Genomic DNA, 27,180 nt, shown 5'->3' with positions numbered 1-27,180 from the left:
AGAAGTAAAATTGTCACTATTTGCAGAGGACAAAATACTATATAGAGACAACTCTGAAGATTCCACCAAAAAATATTAGAACTGATAAATGAATTCAGTAAAGTAGAAGGCTATAAAATTAATACTCAGAAATCAGTTGCATTTTTATACACCAATGATGAACTATCAGAAAAAAGAAATTAAGAAAACAATCCCAATTACAATTGCATCAAAAAAATACCAAATAATAAATTTAACCAAGGAGATAAAAGGCCCATACTTAGAAAATTAAAAGACACTGAAGAAGGTACAAATAAATGGAAGCATATACTCTGCTCATGAACAGGATGAGTGAACATTGTTAAAATGTCCATACTACTCAGAGCAATCTATAATTTAATGCAAACCCTATCAAAATATCAATGGCATTTTTCACAGAACTAAAACAAATAATCCTAAAATTTATATGGAACCACACAAGACCCTAATTATCCACGGTGATACTGAGAAAGAAGAATAAAACTGGAGGTATCACACTACCTGATGTCAAACCATACTACGAAGCTATAGTAAACAAAACAGCATGGTACTGCCATAAAAAGACACATAGATCAATGAAACAGAATAGAGAGCCCAGAAATAAACCCACACCTATGTGGTCAATTAATCTATGTCAAAGAAGACAAGAATATACAATGGGGTAAAGACAGTCTATTCAACAAATGGTGTTGGTTAAACTAGACGACAGATAGATACACGCAAAAAATAAAACTAGACCACCATTTTACATCATATACAAGAATAAACTCAAAATGAATTAAAGACTTGAATGCAAGATCCAAAATCATAACGTTTCTAGAAGAAAATATAGGCAGTAAACTCTATGACTTTGCTCTTAGTAATATTTTTTTCTGATATGTCTCCTGGGGCAAGGAAAATGAAAGAAAAAATAAACAAACAGGACTACATTAAACTAAAAAGGTTTTGCCCAGCAATGGGAATCATCAATGAGACAAAAAGACAACCTACTGAATAGGAGAAGATATTTGCCAATGATGCATCCGATAAGGGGTTAATAACCAAAATTTATAAAGAATTCATACAACTCAACACTAAAAAATCAAACAATCCAATAAAATATGGGCAGAGGACCTGAACAGACATTTCTCCAGGAGGACATACAGATGGCCAATAGACATTTGAAAAGATGCTCAAAGTCACTAATCACCAGAAAATGCAAATTAAAACCACAATGAGATATCACCTCGCACCTGTCAGAATGGCTGTCATCGATAAATCAACAAACAACAAGTGTTGGTGAGGACATGGGGAAAAGGGAACCCTCATTACTGTTGGTGGGATTGCAAATAGGTGCAGTCTTTTATGGAAAACAGTATGGAGGTTCCTCATAAAATTAAAAATAAAACTACCTTATGACCCAGCCATTCCACTTCTGGGTATTTATTCGAAGAAATCCAAAACACTAATTTGAAAAGATATATGCACTCATGTTTATCGCAGTGCTATTCACAATAGCCAAGATATAGAAGCAACCTAAGTGCCCATCAATAGATGACAGGACAAAGAAGTGGCACATATGTATAGTGGAATATTACTCAGCCATAAAAAATGCAATCTTACCATTTGTAACAACACGGATGGACCTAGAGGATATTAAGCTAAGTGAAATAAGTCAGGTAGAGAAAGACAAATACCATATGATCTCACTTATATTTGGAATCTAAAGAACAAAATACATGAACAAACAAAACAGAAACAGATTTTGGACACAGAGAACAAATTGATGGTTGCCAGATGGGAGGGGGGTTGGGTGGCTGGGTAAGAAAGGGGACAGAATTAATAAGTACAAATTTGTATTTACAAAATAGTCACAGGGATGTAAAGTACAACATAAGGAATATAGTCGATAATATTGTAACAACTCTGTTTGGTACCAGAGGGGTACTAGACTTATTGGGGGATCACTTCATAAATTATATGGATGACTGACTACTGTGCTCTATACCTGAAACTAATAAAAATAATGTTGGATGTCAACTGTAACTGAAAAATAAAAAATAAATAAAAAAAATAAAAAGCATAAGAAATATCGAGATATTTCTGTGTGTGTGTGTGTGTGTGTGTGTGTGTGTGTGTGTGTGTGTAACTTAGGGGGAAAATGAGGCTCAGAGAGGTTAAATAACTGATCCTTTCCGAACCACCTAGATCTGAATTCTAGCTATCCACTTACCAGTTTTGTGCTTTTTGGCAAGTTATACTTTCCTCATTTGTAAAATAGAGATGAAAACAATGCTCCCAACCTCACAGGATCACTGTAAGGGTTAAATAAGTTAAGGCATGTAAAGCACGTAAGCAGAGTCCTGGCATGCGGTAAACGCCGCGTCGGTGCTGGCTGTTATTCATATTTTTATTAGGAATAACAGTTGTGGGCACAGAACTAGAAGCCCAAATCTCAGAATTTTCCTCTTCCCAAGTTTCGTGCTTCCAAATCAAGGCTCCGTCCTCATTTTGTCCTATATCTGTGTTGTCCAACACCGAAGCCATTAGCTGGCCACCTGTGGCTATTTATATTAAAAAGTTTATACTAAATAAATTAAAAATTGCCTTTCTCAGTCACACTAGCTACATTTAAAGCACTAGGCGGCCATGGTGGCTGATGGCTATTGAAAGCTCTATTGGACAATGCTGCACTAAATATATAGCGAGGACATTTCTGAATCCCAAACAACAACGTGTGTGTGTGTGTGTGTGTGTGTGTGTGTGTGTGTATGTGTGTGTGTGTGTGCGTGTGTAAAGCAGAGAACCACCTGTGTCTCCACGTAAGGGAACACTAAAACGTTCTTTTCTTAAAGGCAAATTGGGAACAAATCTACATCCTAACTAAAACCAAATGACATGGCGTGACCGTGCACCGTCACTAGATGTGGACAGGGTATCAGGAGTGAGGGTCTTCCTTTCTGGAACTAGCCCTCTGCCTTGACTTTTATGCAGAAGAGCATTGGTTCTCGTGAAAAAAAAAAAAAAAAGAGTCCAATATGTATAAACGTACCTACCAGAAACTACAAAATGCGATGACAAAACCCTGAGCCGACATTTCTTAAGCACAGAGTCTAGGTGTTTAAACGCTTTGCATGCACGATCTCATTTGATCTGGACAGTAAATATACCAGGTAAGGGACGTTATTCTATCTCTGTTCTACAGCGGAGAACTCAAGACTTGGATAGCTTTGCCGAAGGTCGCGAGATCAATAAATGGAAGAGCTGGGACTGTAGCCGAGGTGTGTTTAGCTCCGAAGCCCAAGCTCTCGATTACGACTGCTGTCCGCTCTGCCTGGGTGTTTGACCATGCTGGCTTGGCCAAAGTGTGGGTCTGGTCTCCACCGCTGTCCACTCAAGCTCACGCTAAATAATAACTGTGGAACACACGCCTTGCCCCTGAGAGCTGTCTCTCAGGAAATGGAAACCCAGGACAGAATGGAGAATAAATAGGTCAGTAGAAGCCAATGCTCAGTAGGCAAAGACTACCTGGATGGGGAAAAGAGGACAACTCCAAACAAAAAGACGGTACTAAATACCTGGGGAAAAACAGTCTCTTCTTTTCCAAGTAATCGTTCAACCCCCTCTGGATGTCCTCCAGCAGAATGTTGGCTTCCTGAAGCTTCTCAGCCATCCGTGGCTGGTCTGCTGCCATCAAGACTCTGGCATCTTTCACCTGGGTGCCATCAACAAAGGTGAGACTCGTCACGGGTTCCCAGATTCCGAGGGGTTCCTAGATTCCGAGACTGGTCATCGTATGAGTGTGTGACCAGCCCCATGACCAGCGATGCCATGCCCAGGTGTATCTCCCAACCCCACTCCCAGTCCCATGAGGGTGAATGCTCCTATATCGTGACCCTGTCCCCCTGCTATGGTTGACTGGGACAGGGTGAGGCCCCTGCAACCGACTTCTGGGACTTTGGAATTCAGACCAAGATACTCTATACCAGTCCGGGCTGGCCTTGAAGGAGGGGGCTTTGCTGCCGTGTGACGATCGGCTTCCATTATGTGTCCGGGTGGCAGAGCAAGCCAGTCTCCAGACAGAGAGGGAAGCAGGTGTGGGGAGAACAGCCTGGGAGTGCCCGAGAGATTTCTGGGTCCTAGAGCCAGCCTTCACGCACATTCTGCCCTTCGGTTCCCTGAGACACCCATTTGGTCTTTTCGTTTGAGCTCCTTTGAATGGGTTTCTGTCACTTGCAACCAAAACTCTTAACGAATATAGAGTTGGAAGAAGTGGGATATCATGAAAACTGGGCAATATAATTTCCCACTTATCTAATTCCTGCAAATGACCAGGGGAGATAAGTTCTCTTGAGAGTAATTATTTATAAATGTGTCCCAATCTAAGCATGCTTGACTTTGAAAAGTAAAAAGGTATCATGTCTTAATAGATGCACCTGGATGTCTTGTACACCCAGTGAACTCGTCCTTCGAGGCCTGGTTTCAATGTCACCCCCTTTGGAGGCCTTCCTTGACACTCCCAGGCAACAATCATTCTCCTGTGTTCTGAAAGCTTTTTGTATATAATATTTCTACTATAATAACTCTTCTGTATCTAAGCTGGTCCTCACAAGACAGTGAATTCTGTGAAGGCAGAAATCATATTCTAGTCATCTTTAAATATTTTCTGACTTCTAGTACAATGTTCGTTCGGGTCATCGTCGGTACTGAATGAGCTTTTGTTCAATAACTGAGTAACTGAGTATGGATGATCATTCGCATTCTAAAAAGACTCTCAATCTGAAAGCTTTATGGCGTTACCCTGCATTAACAGTCTTCTACCTCATTAGGAATAAGAACTAAATTATTCCACAAACTGCTAGCAGTTACTTCCAGGGAGTTGGGGTTTCCAAAGCCCCCTCTTTCTATATTACATATTCCGTGTTTGGAATTTCCAATAGTAAGTTTTGAGATTAGAAGAAACCATATAACTATCGAGTTTGCAAAAACCTAGTTTACTTACAAGTTTCAAGGTACACAGTTGCGATGCGCAACAAGGAACATCTGCCTGGCGCCCAGGGCCCTGCAGGTGAGATGGGCTGGGGGTGAAACTCACCGCCTGGGACATGAGCGATTTCCAGGACGCATCGACGAGGGCGAACTTCCTGCCCTCTTCTGGCATCTGTGCTATGATGTCCTCTGAACTGAAGATGGGTTCCAGGTACAGCCAGGTGGCTTGGCATTTCAGCCAGGCGTCCAAAATTTCCTGCATGCGGATCAGCTTTTCTTCCCACTTCTGCGAAGTGAGCATTTTGTCTCTGAATCACTAACCTGCCACTCTGCATCGCAGGCGCAAGCGGACGGACTCATTCGTTTATTCACTCTTTCCCTCGTTTAACACATCCCTAGTGAGCGCCCCCTATGTTCTGGTCCCCGTTCTAGGCAATGTGGATACAGCGATGAATGAAACAAACGAGTCCCTGCCCTCTTGGACCTTACATTCTGATGGAATAATGACAATAATACTAATACTACTGTGACAAGTGATAGGCTGAGGGCTTTACGTGCGTGAAACCAATTCAATCCAATAGACTTATAATGGAGATACTATTACACGTCACACTTTACGAATGTGGAAACTGAGACATAACTGTTTAAATAGCTTGCCCACAGTTAAGGAATAACGGGCAGAGCTAGACTTTGAACCCAGGCAGTCTGGCTTCACAATCTGCGTCCTTAGCCTATGCCACTTCTACAAACAGCGACCAACAGAAGCCAAGACCCTACCCTCAAGTAGTTTGGACTCTGGCTTATTCTAGCCCAGATGATATTCATGTACATTCCAAATGTATTTTATGTGGTACATCCAAATCGTCTCGTATTCACTTTTGGCAGACTGCTGTAAAGGCTCAGCATTCCATATACTTACTGGGATGGTTATTTGCTTTCGGTCTTGTGTTATTTATTTATTTATTTTTCCAATCAGGAGAAAAGGAGATTGTTTGTTACATGAATTTAAAAACCTACTCCCTCCTCTGGAAACCCAGAGCTAACTGGAGATCACCATGCCCTCGACCTCACTTCCTCTTACCCGGCACTCTGCTTCTATCGGTTTGATGAATGGGGAGCCACACATGGTCTGGGTCTTTATCACGTGATCATCGAGTAGCAGCTGAATGTCATCAACTGTGCACAAGATGCTCGTATCCTACAAATAAACACGCCCCGCCCTGTCAGGATCATGAGACCCCCACTTTTCGTGCTGGTCCCCAAAGGCCTCACGGCTCGCATCCCCACCCCAATCGGACAGGAATCTATGTCTTACAGGGGATGGAATTTCTATTTTCTTCCTTGAAAATGTTCCAAATGACACGTTTTCCAGTCCCTTTGCAGAAATCAAATATGGCCTAAGTCCAGACCTGCAGCTAGTATCTGTGGGGGAGGAACACTCTGGCCTTCTCGGCCACTGGCTCTCCTGCTGTCCCTCAGGCAGGACCAGCTGCTCGCCTGACTGGTCGGGCCTGGATTGGTGGTCCCCAAATTGTATGCCGAGGTACCCTAGGGCACTGCAGCATACTCACAGCAAATAACTGCGGTTATTCAAAAATAAAATACAAACGTAAGGCAATAAGACATAAAGACTTATTGTTTGAACCTCATCACTTCATAAAAAAAGCTGTCAGGTATTTCTTTTGGTCTAGGGAGGGGAAGCATGAAAAAGTACTTAGGACAGGAAAGGCACCATGAATCAAGAAAGTTTGGGAACCTCAGCCTATACACTTACTGGGCCATATTTTACTCATCGTTGAGGTTTCTGTGAGTTAAAGGTCAGCCCCTGTGCATGGCACTTGTCCTCCTAGGCCATTGTGGCAAGGAGGCTGACGAGGGCAGGTTTGGTCTTTCTTACCGTTTTTACTTTCTTCACCCCTATATCTGATCTGGTCAGTTAAGTTTAGGATAGAATGTTTTCTCTCATCTACCTTTTCCCAGTAGCTCTGAGTGTGAGTGTGTCGGGGGGAGAGGTCTAGCTCTTAATAAAGTGGTACCTTGATTCTCTTGCTGGTGATCCTTGTCTATCGCCGCATCAGTCAAAAACTGAAGTCTTGCCAGGTGTGACTGAGCTTTCTCAGGTCCCCTGCCTTCCCTTCTCAGCCCAACAACCTCTAGGAGTATCTAACTAATCAGGTCACGCAACGCCCATCTGCTGGGAGCAGCAAGGTCTGGCACCTGCTGGGGGAGGCCCCTAGTTCTCTCCGCTCCCACTGGCTCATCTACAGTTCCCATTCAAGTGAAATCAATGCATCGCACTATCGAAACTGGAGAGGGAGAGAAGTCACAAAAAGATAACATGCACCCCGTGGGAGGGCGATATGGGGGCGCCTTTAGCGTTTTAGTTCTCAGGTGCATTGCACATTAGAAACACCTGGGATGCCTTACAAATGCAGATGCCCAGGCATTCTGGGAGTGGAGGAGTAAGAAAGAATGAATTGGGACTTTTTTTTTTTTCTGAGAAGCTTCGAAAGGACCTGGGGAGCCCTCCCTGGGAGATGCTAATTCAGGAGGCTTGCTCAGCTCCTTTGCTCTAGAAAGCTTGTTTTCCGAATGAAAAGGCATTTCTCATTTGAAAATGCACGCCTCCAGTGGTGCCCAGGGGAGGGAGGGCTGGCACAGGGAGGCACGGGCAGGAAACAGTCTTGAGCACAGCAGAGCGATGAGAGACTGCCAGACCGTACTCAAAACTCCGGAGTTGCTAAGAGACTAGATCTGAATGGTTCCCACCACAAAAAAGAAATGACAATGACGTGACTCGATTCAGCTAACGCTGCTACGGTGGCAATCACACGGCAACAGGTAAACGTGTCAAATCCACACGTCGCCACGCCGCGAATTAACACGATGCTCTACGTCCGTTATTATCTCAGGAAAGATGAATGGAAAAGACAGCGCTGGGGACCCTTCCTCTGCGAGCTCTGCTGCGGTTCTGAACGAGTCCCCTCTGTAATCTGCTACAGAATAAACGGGCCGCTCTCAGGAGGCCGAGCCACCCGGCTGAGACTTACGGTGTCCCTGTACTTGACGAAGGTGAACATCATGTTGACCCATTCTAACTTCATTTTCTCCAAGTTTCTCTCCAGGGAGTATTCCTTACTAGCGGCGGCTCCAATGGGCTCCAGTCTAAAAAGAGAACGCAGTGACAGCCCCGGGAGGCGGCAGTGAAAACGCGTCAGAAAACGCGTTAGTAAAATTAAGAGAAATGCAGAAGCCCTTCGTTTTACTAAAATGTTTACTCTCCTACTCTAAGACGCCAGTCTTTTGCAGGGTGCCTTACCTTCAGCACTGGTGACTTTAGGGGCTGTGTTATGGGCCGAATTGTGTCTCTCCAAAATCATGTGTTTTAGTCCTAACCCAGACTATTAGGGCACCCTATTTGTAGACTGGGTCTTTAAAGAGGCACTTAAGTTCAAACGAGGTCACTAGGGTGGGTCCTAATCCAATCTGACTGGTGTCCTTGTAAAAAGAGGAGGTTGGGACACACACACACACAGAGGAATGACCACGTGGGGACGCGGGGAGAAGACAGCTGTTTATAAGCGAAAGAGAGGGGCCTCAGAAGAAACCAACCTAGCCAACATGTTGATCTTGGACTTCAAGACTCCAGAATTGTGAGAAAACAAATTTCTGTTGTTTAAGCCACCCAGCCTGCAGTGTTTGTTACAGCAGCCCCAGCAAATTAATAGAGGGTGGGCCATTCCATGCCGTGGGGGCCCGCCCGGGCATTGCAGGATGTTTAGTGGCATCCCTGGCCTCCATTCATGAGATGCCAGTAGCAGACTCCTGCATCCCCTCTCCTTGCTAGTCACGGCAATCAAAAATGTCTGCAAATGGGGTTGGAAAATGGTCCTCAGCTGAGAACCACAAGACTTCCTTTTCCTGTTTTTGTTTACTCCTTATTTTCTCCAGAATTATTATTCTGACTTCTTACTCAGATCTGAGAACTTCTGTTAATTTATGTGATGGCTTTTGCTCCACTTCCTGTCCCTACCTTTTAAAGAAAAACACCTGTTTTCCTGAGCTGGTGGGTTCACCCATCACCCGTCTATAGACCCTCTGTTCCACAGAAAGGAGGAGGGAGGGAGAGAAGGGGAAGACCGATCGCTTCCTTTCTTGTTTCCATGTGGAGATCTGGTTCTAAACCTTCGCGTGGCCAGAGAACTGAGAAGTGAAGTTCCTAGGAGGAGGAGGAGGGGTGATTCTCTTCCGCTGCATCCTTGACTGCAGAGGAGACCATCTGGTCGTTACTTACAGGTCAGCAAGCTGAAGCCCAGAGGAGGTAAGTGAAGAGTCCAGAGCCTCCCACGCAGCTGGGGAGTGCCGGAACCGGAACCGGTCCAGACACCGAACCCTCTGATGCCTAATCTGGTGTCTCTGCCCTCCCACTCCACCCCCACTAGGTGCCTGCTCCCCTCCCTCTGTCGGAAGGGGCACCGCAATCGTTTCATGGTTTGAGTAATTAGGGCCAGCTGAACAGAGCTGACAACACTCACGTAGCCTCCTGTAGGGAGGTAGATAAGCAGAGATAATGCCAAAGAATGACTGACAGAATCTCAGCAGCATGACCATCATCCTGAACATGGCCTTCTTAGGAGAGGACCAAAATAAGAGTGCAAACAAGGAACAGTTAATAAAGGCAGGGCCAACCCAGGTGAGTGTGATGCGGAGGCTGGCTGTGTGGCCGTGACCAGGTCCCCCGACAGTCTTTAGGTCCCCATGTGCCCATATCAGGGGTTGCTGGTGTAATTAAATAAGAGAAAATGCTGGTAACACGCCTTGTGACTTATAATTATGCAAATAACTGCACAGGGCAGGAATTACTCAGCTTGGGAGGCCACAAGGTCTGTCGAAGTCTGACCTTAGCCAATGTGCTAAAGAGGCATCGAGTAGCTGATGGGCAGGGGGCGGGAAGGGACCATGACCATCACACCTCACTAAGGCGTAGTGCTTGAGAAGAGGCTAAATCGGTTCAGGTTACTGGGCTTATCTCATAATCCTCCTAGCAACTCTAACTCCTAGCCGCTGTTCTCCTTCCCATTCTGCAGACAGAGGAGACTGAGGCACACGGAGGTAAACAGCTCGGCCGAGGCACCGCCGCTTCTGGACATTAGGTTCTCATGATGGGTAAGTTGGCTAATTCGTATAAGCACTTGGTGAGGCATAAATGTTTGACAGCTGGTATCTCTTGGGAACATCTTATTTGGGGGGAAATGAGGCCCTTTAATAAAATAACCTAGACTCAGTAGAGATGCAAGTGTCTCTAGGCCTGCCCCTTAAAAGACAGTAATGGTGGCATTAGGGGTGTGGTTGGAAAAGGGGCTCTGTAATAAATCTGGCAAGTCCAGGGGCTGAAAGTCACCTCACAGGGTAACCTGATCATAAATTCCTAGCTGGGCAGGCCACGGTGGGTAGTCACGGCCTCGGCCTGTAACTTCTCCATGGAAGGTTCATCTTGGCTGTGAGCGGGCCCTGGCCATGCTTTCTGTGCATCTAGATTAAGGCACCTCTGACATGACTCTTTTCAAAACCCTCGAGGGAAATCACACTCACTCGAAACTTACTAAATTTCACTAACCAATGTCGCCATAAGAAAAATAAATAAATAAATAAATAAAATTTTTAAAAGGGGCATATAATTTTGTTAACTATCCAGTAGTCCCATCCCTGCCCTGCTTTCTCCTACCTTCCAGTCACCTTCCTTATGTTCCCTCCTTAATTCCAAATGCAGAAAAGAAGCTGCAAACTGTCACTCTGGGGAGCATTTTTCTCAGGCTGGTGAGATCTAGCTTCTAGGCATGTTCTCTGTTTGACTCGAAGTTCTCTGGGTTTGGACGTTCTCACGTCAACAGGGAACACTGGAGCATTCAGGTGGCAGAGAGATTTTGGGGGCCTGGAAGCACTCTGGATTAGACCTGTCTGCCACGTGTGGGGGAGGGGTTCCCAGACTCCGGCATGCATCGGAATCTGGGGAGCAGCCCCGCCCATCAGAAACCTAACAGGACCCACGTAAGTCATTTAAAGTTTCCAACCGCTACCTTGAAAAAGGGTGAAACGAAACAGGTAAGATTGCTTTTAATAACTTATTTTCTTTAACTCAATATATCTAATATTGTCTGTCAACACAGAATCAATATTAGAATTTATTAGACATTTAGCCTTTTTTTTTTCCTTAATGTCTTTGAAACCCAGCCTGTATCTAGTTCAGAATCGCTGCATTTCAAGGGCTCAGCAGCAATGCCACAGCTGACTTGGAGGACTGGCTAAAAGACAGATTGCAAGTCGCACCCCCAGAATCTCTGATTCAGTAGCTTGGGATTGGGGCCTGAGAACACACATTTCTAGTAAGTTCCCAGGTGATGTCGATGCTGCTGGTCTGAGGCTGCCCCCTGAGGAACACCCTCTCCCCTTTGTGCAAGTTAGACCTGAACTCTGCTGCCCAGGGGTCCCCGGTCCAGGCAGCACAGCATCTGCCCAACCATATCCCTGAAGGAAGTGTAGAAATACAAACAACAATTCAAATAGTACAAATTCTCACTCACCATCTCCAGGGGCATTTGGAGAAGGGCGGGCAGCAAGCGAAGAGATCGCTCCTTTGATCACATTTCAGGGAGTTTTAGAGCTGGGAGAGCCCTCTTTTTCATGGTTTTTTGTTTTTGTTTGTTTGTTTAAAGAACAAGAAACTGAGGCCCAGGAAAGTTCAATTGTTTTGCCTGAAGTCACTGAGGGCTGGGCATGGAGCTCTGGTTCAAAGAACTTTTAAAAAAACAATTTCCCTTTGAACGAAAATTTCTGACTCAATTTTCTAGTGATAATCTGTTATCAACTCTGCAGCTAGAAAGGAAAGCTTTACCAGTAAGCGAGTCCCCAGAAAAGGAGGTATTACTAAAAAGTCTTAGGTCATCACACTAAACCAGAGGGACAAAAAACAGTCCACTACGGGACCAGTCATATCGTAGTGGGGACTTACAGCTACTTTGACAGAAAAACTCCTGAAGGAAGGGAGGAGCCTTACTTGTCAACGAATTTGTTGAACCCGAATTCCAGCATATTTGCGAGACATGTCGTTTCCGTGGGCTTTATTTCACAGCCAACGAGCTCACTGATCTGCAAAGAAAAGAAGAAAATAAGTGTTTACAGTTCAAGGGAGTGCTGCCCACTGGACTTTCCATGATGGAGAGGTCTATGTCTGACCGCTCCTTCCTGGAGCCCCCGGGCGGTCAGCCGTTAGCCCTGGAAACCCTGGCGAGTGCCTCCCAAGAGACTGATTTTTCCATTTTATTTAACATCACTTAATTTAAATTTAAATAGCTGCCTGTAGTTAGCAGCTGTGGAAGCAGGTCTCAGGACTGGGGAGCAGCCCAGGGCCCATAGGGCATGCTATCTCGGTTACTGGGGGCTGGTATCCTACCAGCACTTGGCACAATGCAAATTTATATCTTTGTGGCTGGGACTGTGTCTGGTTTGTTTTTTATGGCTCCGAGGCCTAGTGCAAAGCCTGGCCCGTGACAGAAGCTGCAGTGTTTGCTGGATTAAGCGGAGGAAGTGGTGAGTACATATGACAGGCAGACCCCCAATTCTGTGATCCGAGGGCGCTGGAAAGGAGGGAGGGCTCCCCCCTGAATGTTGAGACATGGGAGTCGTGTTCTGTTCTGTTCCTGGGGCCTGCATTTAGCAGGCATCCGTAAATATTTATGGAGCGGAAGCCTGAGTGAGCCAGCGAATCCAAACGGCTTCCAGCCTGGGTTCTGAGGACACCTGGAGGAGCTCCGAGGTAATAGGACTGAGAAAAGCATTTACCGAGGGCTCACTATGTCGCAGGCACTGTTTTAAGAGCCGTAGATGCTTATTTCATTCTCCCGACAAGATGACAAGGCTCTAATGTATCTTTACTACCGTTTTGCAAATAAGGAAGCTAAGACAAAGAAATCAAGTATCTTGTCCAAGACCATCCAGCTAATAAATGGCCACGCGGGGACTTGGATCTAATTCTGACTGCGAAGCTCTCATCCAGCAGCTCTCACAGACCTTCCCCGTGGCTGTGCAAAGTATCCACTGCGAAACTTTAGAAAGTACAACTCACTAGAAAGTACAACTCACACCGTTGTGCCCAAAGCAGCATGTGTTGGAGCTGTGCCGAGCAGACTGCACATCTGCTTCTGCAAGCCTTTGGCTCTCATTCTCTTAAACACCTAAAACTGCAACTTAGAACAACACACTGACCACCTCTAGGACTAAATGACATAGTCTTTGGCCCATAAAAAAGACTCAGATTGGTAGTTCCATTACGCAAACTGCTTTTGTAATTATAGAGATTAACAAAGCATCTGTGCTTCCAATTCGAAGAGCCTAGAACTGTGCTGTCCAATACAGAGCCACTGGCCCCTTGTGGAGCTGAGAACTTGAGAAGTGATTTGTGCCAGCTCTGAAGGGTGTCGTAAGTGTCAAAGTACACCACGCTTCAAAGACTTAAAGAAACGTGAGCTATCACGTTAGCATTTTTATACTGACTGCCTGTTGAAATGATAATATTTTGGATGTGCTTGGTTAAATAACACTTATTCATAAAACCTATTTCACCTGTTTATACTTTTCAAAATGCGGCTACCATACACCTTGAAATCACATAGATGCTCATGTTATATTTCAGTTGGGCAGCACTGTCGGAGAGGGCCGGCTTTGTTCCTCATCTGTGCAGTTTCTTCCTAAAGTCAAATGTCACCTTGTTTCCACCTTATTTTAAACCACAGCAGCACCTCCTTCGCTGGGAGCAGTGAAGTCTGTACCCACTACAGGTGGTGCAGCCTGCAAAGCCCAGTGCCAGAACCGGAATCTGTGCAAATGGATCTCCTGAGTGAGGCATCAGGACAGAGAAGGGCTTCCTCGACCGGGGCTGGCACAGGGGGTTCTGTAGTGTGATCGACAATGCAGGCAGGAAGGGGCTCTGAGCGGGGGCAGCCTCGAGTGCATCTGGCGGCCTTTGTCTTTTTCAAGCCGCCTTTAACTATGTAGCCCATTGAGCTTCCTGCTGAGGGGCTCATTACCCTGGAGCTGCTTTCCCAGGCTGCACCCCACTCTCGCCTGAGGCTGACTGCCCCCTACCACCCACTCCCTCGCCTCTGCTGCTTCTTGCTCCCTTTTCGAGACCTAGATTCCGTTCCCTCCTTCCTTATTACTTGCCCCGTGACAACTTAATCTAAGACAGTTTTCCTGTCTGTGAAACAGAGATAATAATTGTCCCTACTTCAAAGGCTTGCTGGGAGGATGAAATGAGAGAATCCACATAAAGTATGCACATAGTCGGTACGTAACTGGTACTTAACATGTCTCAGCCATCATTGTTGTGATATTTTAATTCCAAGGAACGTGTTTTTCCCAGCCTGTCCATCTCGGGAGTCTATAAATGAGGATTATGACAGTGTAGAAACGGCTGGGATTTTACAAGTGCCCACATGTGAGAATCACAGGGGAAGCGCCAGGTGGAGGGGATGGCTTTTCAAGGCCTCCTAGAGTGCCATTTAAATGCCACTGATGAGGGCACTTCCTATAGTGCCATCTCCTGGACAGACCTGGCACCACCCAACCTCCCCAGCTCTCTAACTGGTCAAAGCTCCAGCCAGGCCAGGCCCATGGGGGAGGCGCCCACCAGCACCGAGCGGGCAGCGCCCTGTGCAGGCCCCTCCGCTAGGGCAGCTCAAGACCAAGGTCTACTCAGGCGACCACTCCTCCGCTGACATAATCTCGCATTTCAAAGCCTTCTGGGAAACCCTAAGCAGCTCCCCTGTATGGAATTTCCTGAATGTCTCACAATTGAGACCTCTGTCTCCTCAGGGGGGCCAGAGTGCTCCCTGCCACCACACTCGGCTCGCTCTCTCCGCAAGGTCACAGGTGGGCTCTGAGATCGGGCCCTTCCAGAGACGACGTCCTCGGTCCTGTGCATGGTTCTGAGAGAGAACTCCAGGCCAAGTCTGCCTGTGGATGCTCACATCCCCTGCGCACGGAGCAATGCCCTGGTCGAGGCCGTTTCAAGGCCATCGCTGGCCCCCGAATGTGATAATTATTATAGAGACACACTGAAGTTTTCCTTTTTCTGCCCAGTGTTCGCACCATGCTTATCACCCTCACACTTGGTTGCTTTATAAAAATCCCAACTATTTTTAGGGAGGATATTTATTATCCTCATTTATAGACTCAAATGGCTGAAAGAAGAATGCACAACTATTTCTGCACATAGCCTGCCAGACGATGAAGTTCCACACCTCAGGGAGCCCAAGAGGGAGTCATCTGCGTTGTCAGGGGCCCCCGGGGGAAGGTGTGACTTTTTGTCCAGCACAGCCTAGGTCCAGGAGCACAGCAAGTCAACACCATCATCACCCTTTAAGACCCAGGGCAGACTGAGAGAGCCTCTGTGGTCACAGGCTGGAACGGTACTCAACCACACGCAACGGGGGTCCCTAAAGAGAAGGGTCGACCTGCTCACGTGCAGAGGTGGCTGCTCATCCCTTCCCCCAGCCACTCCAGGCCTCCAAGAGGCTGGCACCCTCCCTACGCCCCGCCTGGGCCGCAAACAGAAAAGCTTGAGCCAGCAACGGTTCCCGCCTCCCAGAGGGCTGCCGGGACGCAGGACGGTGACAGGGACCTGTTGCCAGTGCCGGTCTTTCATTCCCGGGTTGCAGGAGATGGTGAGGATGGGGAGGTGCTGCTTGAACTTGTCGATCTTGACTTTCACGTTCTCCGCCAGGCGCCGGGGCGCCGGCACATCGGCTAAGGTCTTGGTCAGTTTATAGATCGTCCTCCACATGTTCCCGACTTCCTCTGCGATTTCCTCGGCGTTCAGTAGAAAGAGGGGCCCTGGAATGGAAGAGATGGGGTGAGGGAAAGGTCGGACCACCAAGGAAATGTCAGTGACGAGTATCTTTAATGCCTAGTGCTTAGAAGTGGGCCCGTGGTATGGATATTGGAACAAGCATGGGCTTTGCAGTTGGGTCTGGATCTGCCACTTCTACGTAGCTAGTGAAAGCCTGGGCATGCTTACGGAACTTTTCAAAGCCTCAACAGCATCGCCTGTGATGCAAGGGTACTAATGGAGGCCTTGGAGAGTGGCCGTGAACATACAGCGAGGTAAGTGCAGTGGCTAACGTAATGCCCAGCATACACTGCCATGCAGATAGGGACATCGATCGTTACTGTGGGTTGTGGATGCTGTTATAGAAATGTTAAAAGGTGCTCCAGAGATGCTGTGAAATCAGCACCTGGGGAACGTGAGCGATGGAGATACGAGAGTTCTCTGTGCAGTTCTGACAACTTTTCTGTAAGCTCGCAATTATTTAAAAAGAGATTATTTTAAAAACAAAGAATGACACCTCATTTAAAAAAAGTGCTCCAAAATATTAATGTCCTTCTCCTTTTCTTTTATGGGGATCCTTTAGCATTGGGGTTTCACATTCAGTAAAATCTTTCGTGCTGCTCCTTCCTTTCCCTTCGATATTTCAGATTAGCATCATGATGTTGACTGATTAATTTCTGCATCATGATGTTTACTCAAGAACATTTTTTCTGTCAGAGTGGCTGAGACTTAATATAGCTTCATTAATTAGTAACATGCTTCATCAACCCAACGTTTTTGTTTAGCAAGCAAAAATTCAAAATTTTTTAAAGAAGAAGAAATGTGCGTGACTTCTGTGAAATGTGTGAAAAGAATAATACACCATGTCCAAGTATGTTTATTGTGGGAATGCAAGGCTGGTTTTTAATATTTGGAAATCAAACAACCATATTAAGTCTAAACAAAGAAAATCACATGATAATGTCAACTGATGCAGAAAAAGCATTTGACAAAATTCAATATCATTTATGATAAAAAACCTCTTAACAAACTAGAAATAGAGGAGAGCTTCCTCAGTCTGATGAAGGGCACCTATGAAAAACCTACAATAACATTAGACTTTCATACACACTAAATATGTACAGCGTTTTACATGTCAATCATACTGCAATAAAGTGGTTTTAAAATACAAATCAAAACCAAGAAAAACCATTATATTAATGGTAAAAAAAATGAAATATTTTTCCCTAAGATCAGGAATAGGCAAGGATTTTCACTTTTATAAAAATTCAGTAACAAAAAGATATAATACAAAAATAACAAAATACCTGGAAATTAAACAATATACTTCTAAATAACACATGGGTCAAAGAAGAAATCTCAAGGGAAATAAAAAAAGTACTTTGAGCTAAAGAAAAATGATAATATAACATCAAAAGTTGTGGGATATAGCAAAATAAACGTGTAGAGGGAGATTTATAGCACTGAATATATATTCTAAAATCAATAATCTATGCTTCCACTTTAAGAAACTAGTAAAAGAAGAGCAAATTAAATCCAAAGTAAGCAGAAAAAGTAATGAAACAAAGAGCATGTTCTTTGAAAAGATCAACAAAATGAATAAACCTCTAGTCAACCTAAACAAGAAAAAAGAAAAGACACATATTACTGATATCAGGAATGAAAGAGGGGACATCAGTGCACATCTCACGGACATTGAAAGAATAATAGAGGAATACTTTGAAAAACTCTATGACCACACTTTGATAACCTAGATAAAATGGGCCAATTCCTTGAAAGATACAATCTACAGAAACTCACACAAGAAGAAATAGATAATCCAAATAGGCCTCTATGTGAGAAATAAAAAAAAATAATAATAATTTTCCAAAACAGAAAACACCGGGCCCAGATGTGTTCACTGGTGAATTTAAGGAAGAAATGATACCAGCTCTCTATAAACCCTTCCAGAAGATAGAAGCAGAGGGAGTACTTCCTAACTCATTCTACAGGGCCAGCACTACCCTAATACCAAAACCAAAGACATTACAATAAGAGAAAACTAGAGAGCAATATCCCTCATGACTATAGGTGCAAAATCCTCAATGAAATATTAGCGAATCGAACTCGGTAATCTATATTAAAAATTATACACCAAAACCAATTGGGATTTATTTCCGGTATGTAAAGCTGTTTCAACATTTGAAAATCAATTAATGTAATCCATCACATCAACAGGTAAAAGAAGAAAAATCGCATGGTCATATCAACAGATTCAGGAAAAGTATCTGACAAATGCCCACTCATGATAAGAATTCTCAGCAAACAAGGAATAGAGGGGAACTTCCTCAACTTGATAAAGAACATCTACAGAAACCTATAGCTAACATCATTCTTAATGGTAAGAAACTAGACCCTTTCCTGCTAAGATTAGGAACAAAACAATGTCCCCTCTCACCTCTCCTTTTAAACACTGTTCTGTGGAAGTTCAAGCTAATGCAATAAGGCTAGAATAAGAAATACAAGGTTTGCAGACTGGGAAAGAAGACATAAAACTGTTTGCAGCTGATATAATCATCTATATAGAAAAATCTAAAAGAATCAACAAAAGAAACTTCCTGGAACCAATTCACAATTACAGCAAGGTTGCAGGACACAGGCAAATAAATAAAAGTCAATTGTGTTTCCATATACCATTAATGAACAAGTGAAATTTGAAATTAAAAACACACTTCCGTTTACATTAATACCTCTAAAACTGAAATATGTATAAGTCTAACAAAATATGTGTATCTATATAAGGAAAACTACAAAACTATGATGAAAGAAATCAAAGAAGAAAATAAATGGAGAGATATTCCATTTTCATAGATAGGAACACTCAATCTCATCAAAGATGTCAGTTATTCTCCACTTGAGTGTAGATTCAACACAATCCCAATCAAAATCCCAGCAAGTTATTATTATTCATTGTTTACTGACAAACTGGTTCTAAAGGTTATATGGAGATATTTAAAAAAAAAAACAGAAAAGCCAATAGAATATTGAAAAACAAGAGAAAATGGCAAGGCTGATGTTATCTAGTATCTTCAAGACTTACCTTAAAGCTACAAGAATCAAGGGTGGTACCAGCAAAAAGATAGACAAATAGGTCAATAGAACACGATAGAGAACCCAGAAGATCCACATTTATAACCGACTGATCTTCTGATCTTTTACAAAGGAGCAAAGACGATATAATGGAGAAACGACAAATTTTCAACAAATGGTTTTAGGACAACTAGATATCCACATGCAAAAAAAAAAAAAAAAAAAAAAAAGGGAATCTAGATGCAGGCCGTACACCCTTCACAAAAATTAACTCGAAATGTGTCATGAACTTAAATATAAAATGCAAAACCATAAAACTCATAGGCAATAACGCAGAAGAAAAATCTAGATGACCTTGGGTTCGGTGATCACTTTTTAGATACAACACTAAAGGCATGATATATGAAAGAAATGAGAAGCTAGGCTTCATTAAAATGAACACCTCTGCTCTCTAAAAGACACTGTCAAAAGAACAAGAAGACAACCCAAAGACTCGGATAATGATGTTCAGTGATGGCGATATCCACCGAATTGCCTGAGCTCATACTCCAGAATCGCCCCAGGTCCTTCCCTCTCCCTCCCTGCCCCCTACCTCCTCAATCCCTCTCTGGCCTCCAGGATCGAGGGGATCGAGAGTGACAGGAGTGGCTTAGGGATGCCTGTGGCACTCTGGCCTTTCTCAAAGCAGCACAGCACCGGAAGTGCCACCTTGTTCTTTCACCACATGACTCTCTGAGTCGCTCCCCAGTCCACGTCTCTGGGCGGCTGCCTATTATTCTGCCCTGACAATAGATCTGGCTCTTCGATTCCCCACCTTCCATCGTTATCCTATCAGAAAAAATTTGACTGTTGCTGTCTTAATCCAGAGGATCAGAATACGGTGCAAAGTTCAGCCAGAATCCAAAGTTCAAACTTTCTTCCGGAACTCGCCACGGCGGACCCATTACCCTATCCCCATCCTGCCCCAGTGGAGTGAGACCGTGCCTTACCGTTCATCCACTCCTCTGACTTGGTGCTGAACTCGTACGTCGTCACCCACAGCTGCTCGTAAGGCACTTTGTTGGTCATCACCGTTTGCAGGAGGGGGAAGGTGCTCTTCTCCTTTTCCAGCAGCTCCTCCTCCTTATTGATCAACTGCAGGGCGAGAGGGGATGCTGTTGATTGGGTGGGTGGTTCTCCTGAAGCCTAGGAGCCAACACTGCAAATTCCTCAACACTTTGAAAACCAAGCTGAGAGAGATGCGTGTTTATCTGGAGAGCAAGAGAGGGTAATAAGGCACGGACTCAAGCGAGGAGGTCCCTTCGTACCTCCCGGGGCCGTGGCAGCTGAGATCTCGTTGGGTAAAGCTCTAGGATAATTTGCCACTTGCTCCGCCCAATTCGTTCCCACTGTAACATACCCATATCCCCATTTGCACAACTTTCACGTGTCCTTTAGCTGTTAACATGATGTTCCCTTCTTGTGCTGACTTGCCTCAGAGGTAAGAACCTTCACAGTTAAAGAACTTGCTAGTTGACCTTCAGGACGAGTTACTTAGTCACTCAGACAAGTTATAAGTCTCAGCGCTCTCATTTTAAATAGGATAAATGGAGATAACAGCAGCACCTACCCCAACTGGGATTTATATCAAGTGACATATCGCGTATGAAGCCCTTCGCACATTGTCGAGCATATAATGGATGCTCGATACGTGTGAGCAATTATTCTATTCTAACTTCTTCTCTGTGTACTCAGTGACTACCAGAAAAGCTAGTACAATGCACGGGTGTGGAAAAGGCAGTTGAAAGTACCAAGGGAAGAACTAGTCAATCAATCAGTCAATCGATACTATCCATCTGACAGATGATGTTAGGAAAACACAAAACCGAGGACGAGAACCAGCAGAGCATTACAGTGTCAGAAGTCCCCATCCCAAGACCCCAAACCTCAAATTCCACCAGCGCCTGATCGAGGTTCTTTGAAAGCTCGTTCAGCTTTTCAACGTTGTTCTTCATTTCTTCTGTAGTCATTACTTCACGTTTCCGAAAACCTTCTAGTTCCTTGCTGTAGCCTTCAAGTTTTGACTCAAATTCTGAGCACCTAAAAGTGAAGATAACCCAATCATATTTGGGCTTTCCAATCTGTGATTTTCAAAGTCACAGCACTGTGCACCCATGTTCAAACCTGGGGACAATTTGAGAGATCTTCTGATATAAGACACACACACACACACACACACACACACACTTTATAATCCTACCTCCCAGAGATGGTTGCTGTGAACTGTGTTTGGTGGTTAAACTGTGCAGGTAAATATACATGTGTGCACGTATATAATATTCATTCACCCATGACATATTTATTATTGAGTGCTTAATACATTCCAAGAATTGCTTTAGGCATCAGGGATATATTTGTGAAGTACTCTATTAGGTTTCCTGCCCTTATAGAGTTTGTATTTTAGTTGGAGGAGACCTGGACAATAAATGTACATGGATGGATGGATGGATGGATGGATGGATGGATGGATGGATGAATGGATGGATGATGGAGGAGGGAGGGAGGGAGGAGGAGGGATGGATAAATCCACACAGACAAAGATGAAATATTTCTGATAGTGATAAATGCTCTGAAGAAGATAAAAGAGCCTAGTGGGTAGAAGTGAAGAGCTACTTTAGCTAGTGACCAGGAAAGACCTGTCCAGAGATTTATCTGCTTCGTCCATATCATGAACAAAGCAGGTCTCAAACTTACTTCTCCCTTTCCCTAATGAGGTAAAATAATACAGTGCTAAGTGGACAGAGTCTAGAACTGGACAGGCTAGGTTGAAATCCCTACTTTGCCACTTAGTAGCTATGTGACCTTGGTCAAGTCATGTAACATCTGCATGCCTCAGATATATAACAAGCACCTACTTTAGTATATAAAGCTAACATATACAAAATGCGTAGAATCGAGCCTGATCCCTAATAATCACTACATGAGTGTTTACTATCATTCACTAGGATGTAAACTGTATCAATGCAGATTTAACTCCTTAATTCCCTTTTGTACCTCCCTCACTCGGAAGAATGTCTGGCATATAACTATCAGTCAATATTCCTGGAACGAATATGAAGATTTGCCATTGAGAACAGATATAGATTTGGCTATTATCTTAAGAATACTTAATCCTGTTATAGCAGTTTTAATATTCTTTTTCCTAAAAGTAATTTGAGAAGGTTAATTATCAAGTGGTTTGATTTGGGTTTTATTTCTAGTTGCACTGTGCGGTGACCATCTTTGGACACTAATGTTTTTGCCCCCATTTTTGCCTTGATATTACTATGGCTGACTCTCGCTTTCTCTTCGGATTCGTATACTATACTGTTGCCCGCAGACAAACTTAAGTTTTCTCTGCTACTCATCAGAACAGCAGATCAGGAACAAGATTAGATCAGTGGCAAGATTAAATCACTTACTAAAAATGTCAAGGGTACACAAAGGATAGAGGAACATGCTACATGACACCACAGAGGTGCAACCAGCGAAATCTGGATTTGGGGACAAATAATCTAGTTTCTTTAATAAATAAATTGCAAGGAAAAAAAAAAAACAAAGAACATGGAGGAGGAAATCTACAGATGAGAAGAAAGTTAAGAGACATGACAACCAGTTGCAATGCTGTAGATATTATCTGGATTCTCATTCAAGTAAAGAAATCATCAAAATTAGATTGTTTTGACCCCCGATTATAAGCCTTCAATTACTCTCTATTGCATTTCAAAAGGAATCCAAAGGCATGACCATGACCTTAAGGACCTACTCCAGCCTCACTCCACAGCCACTGTCCTCCTCAGGCCAAGGTCTTCCCATCGTGGAGCCACCGCATGCTGAGCTTTGTGCCCGAGCAGCTCTGTCCCCCATCCCACATCTTCTCGGGGGGAGGGAGCTCCTCACCCTTTGAGTCCCATCTCACACGAGCCCTTCCCTGAATGCAGTCACGGGCTCAGGTCCCTGTTCGGTTTCTTCTTAGAACTTGTGTTTATCTACTTCGGCTTCCATCTCTGCTGTCTCTTTTGTTCCCTGTATCCTCAGAGAAGAGGAAGGAAGACGAGAACACAGAGGGAAGAGGGGAGGTGGCCCTGACACCCTCTCCCTCCCTTGGTTCCTTCCCACCCCGGAATTAGAGATAAGGGAATGTAAGCGCCAGGAGAGACAGCCTGCCTCTTCTCGGCTTCCTGTTTATTTTTGTTTTGTAATAAGCTGTGGCTTTTAGAGTCTGAGAGGTATTAATTTTAGAGACTATCTTCGCTCCAAATAAGTTCCATTCATTCACTCATTCATTTATTCACCCAAACAGTGAGCCTCAAGTCACCGTGCTTTATCGGAACTCTGGAATACAATCCCGGGCCCCTTCACTAAGACATGTTCCCTTCTTCCCCCGAGACGTCACCGAGTTTTCCCTGGCACTCCGTGGCAAAAGCAGCTCACATCCGAGATATTCCAGGTGGCGGTGGCTTCCAGCACCGCGAAGCCCACCACCGAGTGGGACAAAATGGGAGAAAAGCCGATTTTCCCACTGCCCACACGATTAAGTGCTGCTGGGCACCTTTTCACATCATTAAGATTTTTTTCGAGGCTCCAAATACACTAGCCGCATATAAAGAGAAATCTCTGATAAAAGCAGTTTTGAATTCTTCTCAGAGGGTGATGTTATATCAACTCAGTGATTATCTTAACACATTACTATTATCATTGTTTATAATTTCTCATGATTGCTTGGCACATGATCGTTTCCAGAGCACTTTCATGTCCATAATACACACATATACACGTATGTGTACATATTTCATATAACGGCACGGTCATTAGTAAAGGGCAGGCACTCGGGAAGTCGGGCTGAGTAAATAAGCTGTACTCATGGAACCCCTGGAGTCTAAGGGAGGGCAGCGGACGATTTAAAGATGGTCGCTTGGTCAGAGTTTTGACAAGAAATATTCACTGTGATGTTCAGAGACCTTAATGAAGGGACTGTCTATGGAGGTGAGGCGCGGGTAGGGTCAAAGGAGCAAACAGGAGACAGTGAGGCACCCCGAGATGGCCTCAGGGGAAGCCACTATGACCCCTCAGGCTGAGGGGACAATGAGAACCGAAACCGGGAGGAGCAAGAACTGTTGTCCAGAAGGGATGCAGCTGTGGCCAGAGCCCCAGACCTAGCTCCCAGGGGTGGGGGGAGGGGCAGAGGAGCCTGGAGAAGGAACCCAGGGTTGGAGGCGGGCAGCAAATGGAGAATAATTAGCACCAAAGCCAAAAAGCGATGTGGGCAGGGAGAAGTTTCTCGAGAGGGGGTGGCTGCTCAAGTTAATGCCAAGGTGGCGGCAGGAGGTTTAGGGGGTCCCCAAGGAGGGCTGAGCCCAAGGCCACGTGCTCTCTTCCTCCAGCCTTTTCTAGATCCTCCCCTGTGCCGGGCTCTGCTGCTGAGAGCTGGGGGACCAGTCAGCACGATCAGGCCGAGTCACCTCTGCCAAAGGAGACACCCAGCACTCGCCTCCTGTCACCATAAATGACAGCTGTCCCCACTTCTCCCAGAGCCGCTCTTACTCCTGTTAACTTCCACGGCACTTACTGTCTCTAAATAGTCTTACTGGAATGTTCTAAAGTGCGCGTGCAAGACGGGACTCTGAAAGTGAAGAAGCATTTTTATCCCCCAAAGAGGTCATTGTTCGAGGGGCGAAGGAAGCTGACAGTTGCTGAACGTCCACACATGCTGGATACCACCTAGGCACCACTGGGTCCTCGCATCTCATCCTTCAGCAGCGATTCCCCTCAGGGGATGACATGCTCTGAGACTGGCTCTATTACCCCACTGTCCACATGAGGACATGGAGGCCCCCAGAGCTGAGACCCTCGCCCCCGTTCACCTAACCTACCAGCAGTGGTTCTGCTTCCTGGCTGGGCATCCAAGGTCGGTTCCGGGGGGAGGCTACACTTGAGGAGAGAGGGTAGGTGGAAACTCTGTACTTTTGGCTCAGTTTTGTTGTGAAGTTAAAACTATCCGCCCCCCCACAAAAAGTCTATTAATTAAAAAAAAAAAAAAAAAGTCAGCCCTTACACACACCTTCTGTTGTTGTTACTGCCTTTTTTCTGGGTAGCAGATGTAGGACATATTTCTACGTTAGCGATTGCATGGGTTTACCCTTCAGCCCAAACTCTCACTCTGCGGAGAAGCCCCCGCTTTTCTCTACTCTGTCCCCTTCTGGTGAGTGTTTGCAGGGATGGTGGGGCCTAAAGTCAGGTAGTGGGAGTGTCACGTGTGAAGGGACGGTAACTGGTATGACTCTGAAGTTCATAAACAAAGCGTTACAAGCTGGTGTGTGTGTGTATGTGTGTCCGGGCAGGAGTGCGTGTCTTTACCGCATACGTGGTACGTGGCCCGCATCACCCGGTTGCTGGAGTTTTTCAGTATGCCTCCATGTTCTTTGTCACTGTCTTAAACTTTTTACTTCAGCAGCTAAACGCACTAACGTGTTTAGAAAAGAGCACAGCGCATAGTAAGAATCCACGATAAATAATAAAGGAATGAACGATTACAGCCACGTCAGCACTGCACAAGACCAGCTGCGGCCCAGGCATTTTGTCAGCCTCCTGCCAGGCCTTTATTATCCCTGTCCTGATATCTCACAAATCTGTGGTCCCCACTGTGGTCCCCAGTGTGAGGCTGACGGTTCTGCTATTATTATGGCGAGGCCATTATTATATGCCGCTACTCCTGTCTTTTTTCTCTCTGCACCGCCAAATTCCAATCGTTCAAGGCAGGGAGGGTGGGCCTTGTCAGGGGTAACTACACCGAAGCAGGCTTAAGGAAAACGCCCCTCGGTGGGAAACAAAAGGAAGTTCCTGTAGGACTCAGGAAGCTGGTATCGCTTATAAACCAGCCTCAGTCTCCCATACCTTTTAGTGAGGTCTATCTCCGCCTGATCCCTCTTGCTAAGGAGCAGGTTTCGGCTGTTCTCAAAGACGTCTTCAATCTGGTCTGGCCAGAGCAGCAGAGTGCTGTTTAATTTGATGTCCTCCTCTGCAAAACACACGCAGCCCGCTTTAGGACACTGCTCCGTGTAGGTCAGAGCAGAGTAGAAACCGGGGTGCAGTTCCGGTTCTACTCTGCAAACCGTTTCACCGATCCAAGTCTTGGGCTCCCTTTTGGTTAAACGTCAGTTAGTAACTTCAATGCCAGACGCCCTCCCCGTCTACAGCTCCGCCCAGTTGAGATGCCCTGGGACCCTCTGCAACCTGGGACTTAGCAGGCAGGGAGCACAGCGAGAGGCCAGTGTGTACGCATGTGGCCAGGGGCATGGCTCAGGAAGTGTGCGTGGGGTGGGGGGCCGGTTAGGGGGCTTTTCACTCTGGCCCCCATCTCTCCCTTCCACTGCCTTTCCCCACCAAACAGGTGAACACCAGGCAATTCACAGGTAATTCACAGGCAATTCACAGGCAATTCACAGGTAACTCACAGGTAACTCATAGGTAATTCACAGGTAATTCCAGGTGGAAAGGGCTGGAAACTTGGCTTGTGGCAAGCACATCAACTTTTCCTCCAGAGCCTTGTCCTTATGCATGCTAACTTGGCCCAATAGGCCTTAAAGGGGCTCTGGCACTTCTGTCCCTCCATGACATGCAGGAGCATGAAGGAAAGTGCCCCAGCGTCCTCAGAGGGGGTTTGTATTAAGATTACGGATAAGTGACATCTACCCATTTATTTAAAAACAAAAAACAAAAAACCTCTGCGTTTAGAAGTGACGTTTCCGGGAACACCAGGAACAAGAGGCCAAGACAGGCATCGAAGGCCTAGTCAAGTCCCTGGAGTTTGCTCCCATTCTAACAATCAGATTCCCTTTGCGTGATTCAGACTCTTGGGGATCAGAGCGTGGTGACTTGTGCCTCCAACATCTGGGAACCCTTCAGAGCCGCTCTCCTGTATTGACATTTAGTGGCAGGACTGATAACTCTACTCCCTGCGACTCCTTTTCCCTAAAAGATTCGATACACACATACGCCTGTGCGCACGCATATGGCATCGCGCTTACGGGGCAGGTCTGCATAGTCCATCAGGAACTCTAGTCTCTCGATTGCGTCTCGGAGCTGCCTCCTGAGTTTGAACACGGTGACGTCGCTGGATTTCTTTAAGAAGTCGATGAGCAATACCAGCTCCTCCGTGTTGGAAGGAATCTCGCTGACTTTTTCTGCGATGTAGCTGTACTGATTACAGATGCTACAGGGTA

General features: G+C 45.2%; 1 protein-coding gene across 1 annotated transcript in view; it reads right to left on the bottom strand.

Moving 5' to 3' along the window:
- Positions 1-27,180, bottom strand: part of DNAH3 (dynein axonemal heavy chain 3) — a 143,260-nt gene that overhangs the window by 85,239 nt on the left and 30,841 nt on the right. Inside the window, exons 18-27 of the mRNA XM_039840277.1 lie at positions 26,986-27,170; positions 25,853-25,976; positions 20,866-21,019; positions 19,930-20,074; positions 15,665-15,876; positions 12,041-12,132; positions 8,037-8,151; positions 6,068-6,184; positions 5,093-5,272; positions 3,576-3,712 (exon numbers count right to left, since the gene is read on the bottom strand). Coding sequence (XP_039696211.1) covers positions 3,576-3,712; positions 5,093-5,272; positions 6,068-6,184; positions 8,037-8,151; positions 12,041-12,132; positions 15,665-15,876; positions 19,930-20,074; positions 20,866-21,019; positions 25,853-25,976; positions 26,986-27,170 — 1,461 coding nt within the window. The remainder of the gene's footprint in view (positions 1-3,575; positions 3,713-5,092; positions 5,273-6,067; positions 6,185-8,036; positions 8,152-12,040; positions 12,133-15,664; positions 15,877-19,929; positions 20,075-20,865; positions 21,020-25,852; positions 25,977-26,985; positions 27,171-27,180) is intronic.

This window comes from Pteropus medius, unplaced genomic scaffold (assembly GCF_902729225.1).
Source record: "Pteropus medius unplaced genomic scaffold, Ma_sr-lr_union100, whole genome shotgun sequence".
In the NCBI taxonomy this organism is placed as follows: domain Eukaryota; kingdom Metazoa; phylum Chordata; class Mammalia; order Chiroptera; family Pteropodidae; genus Pteropus; species Pteropus medius.
Note: the sequence above shows the minus strand (reverse complement) of the source record. Positions and strands in the feature narration are given on the sequence as shown.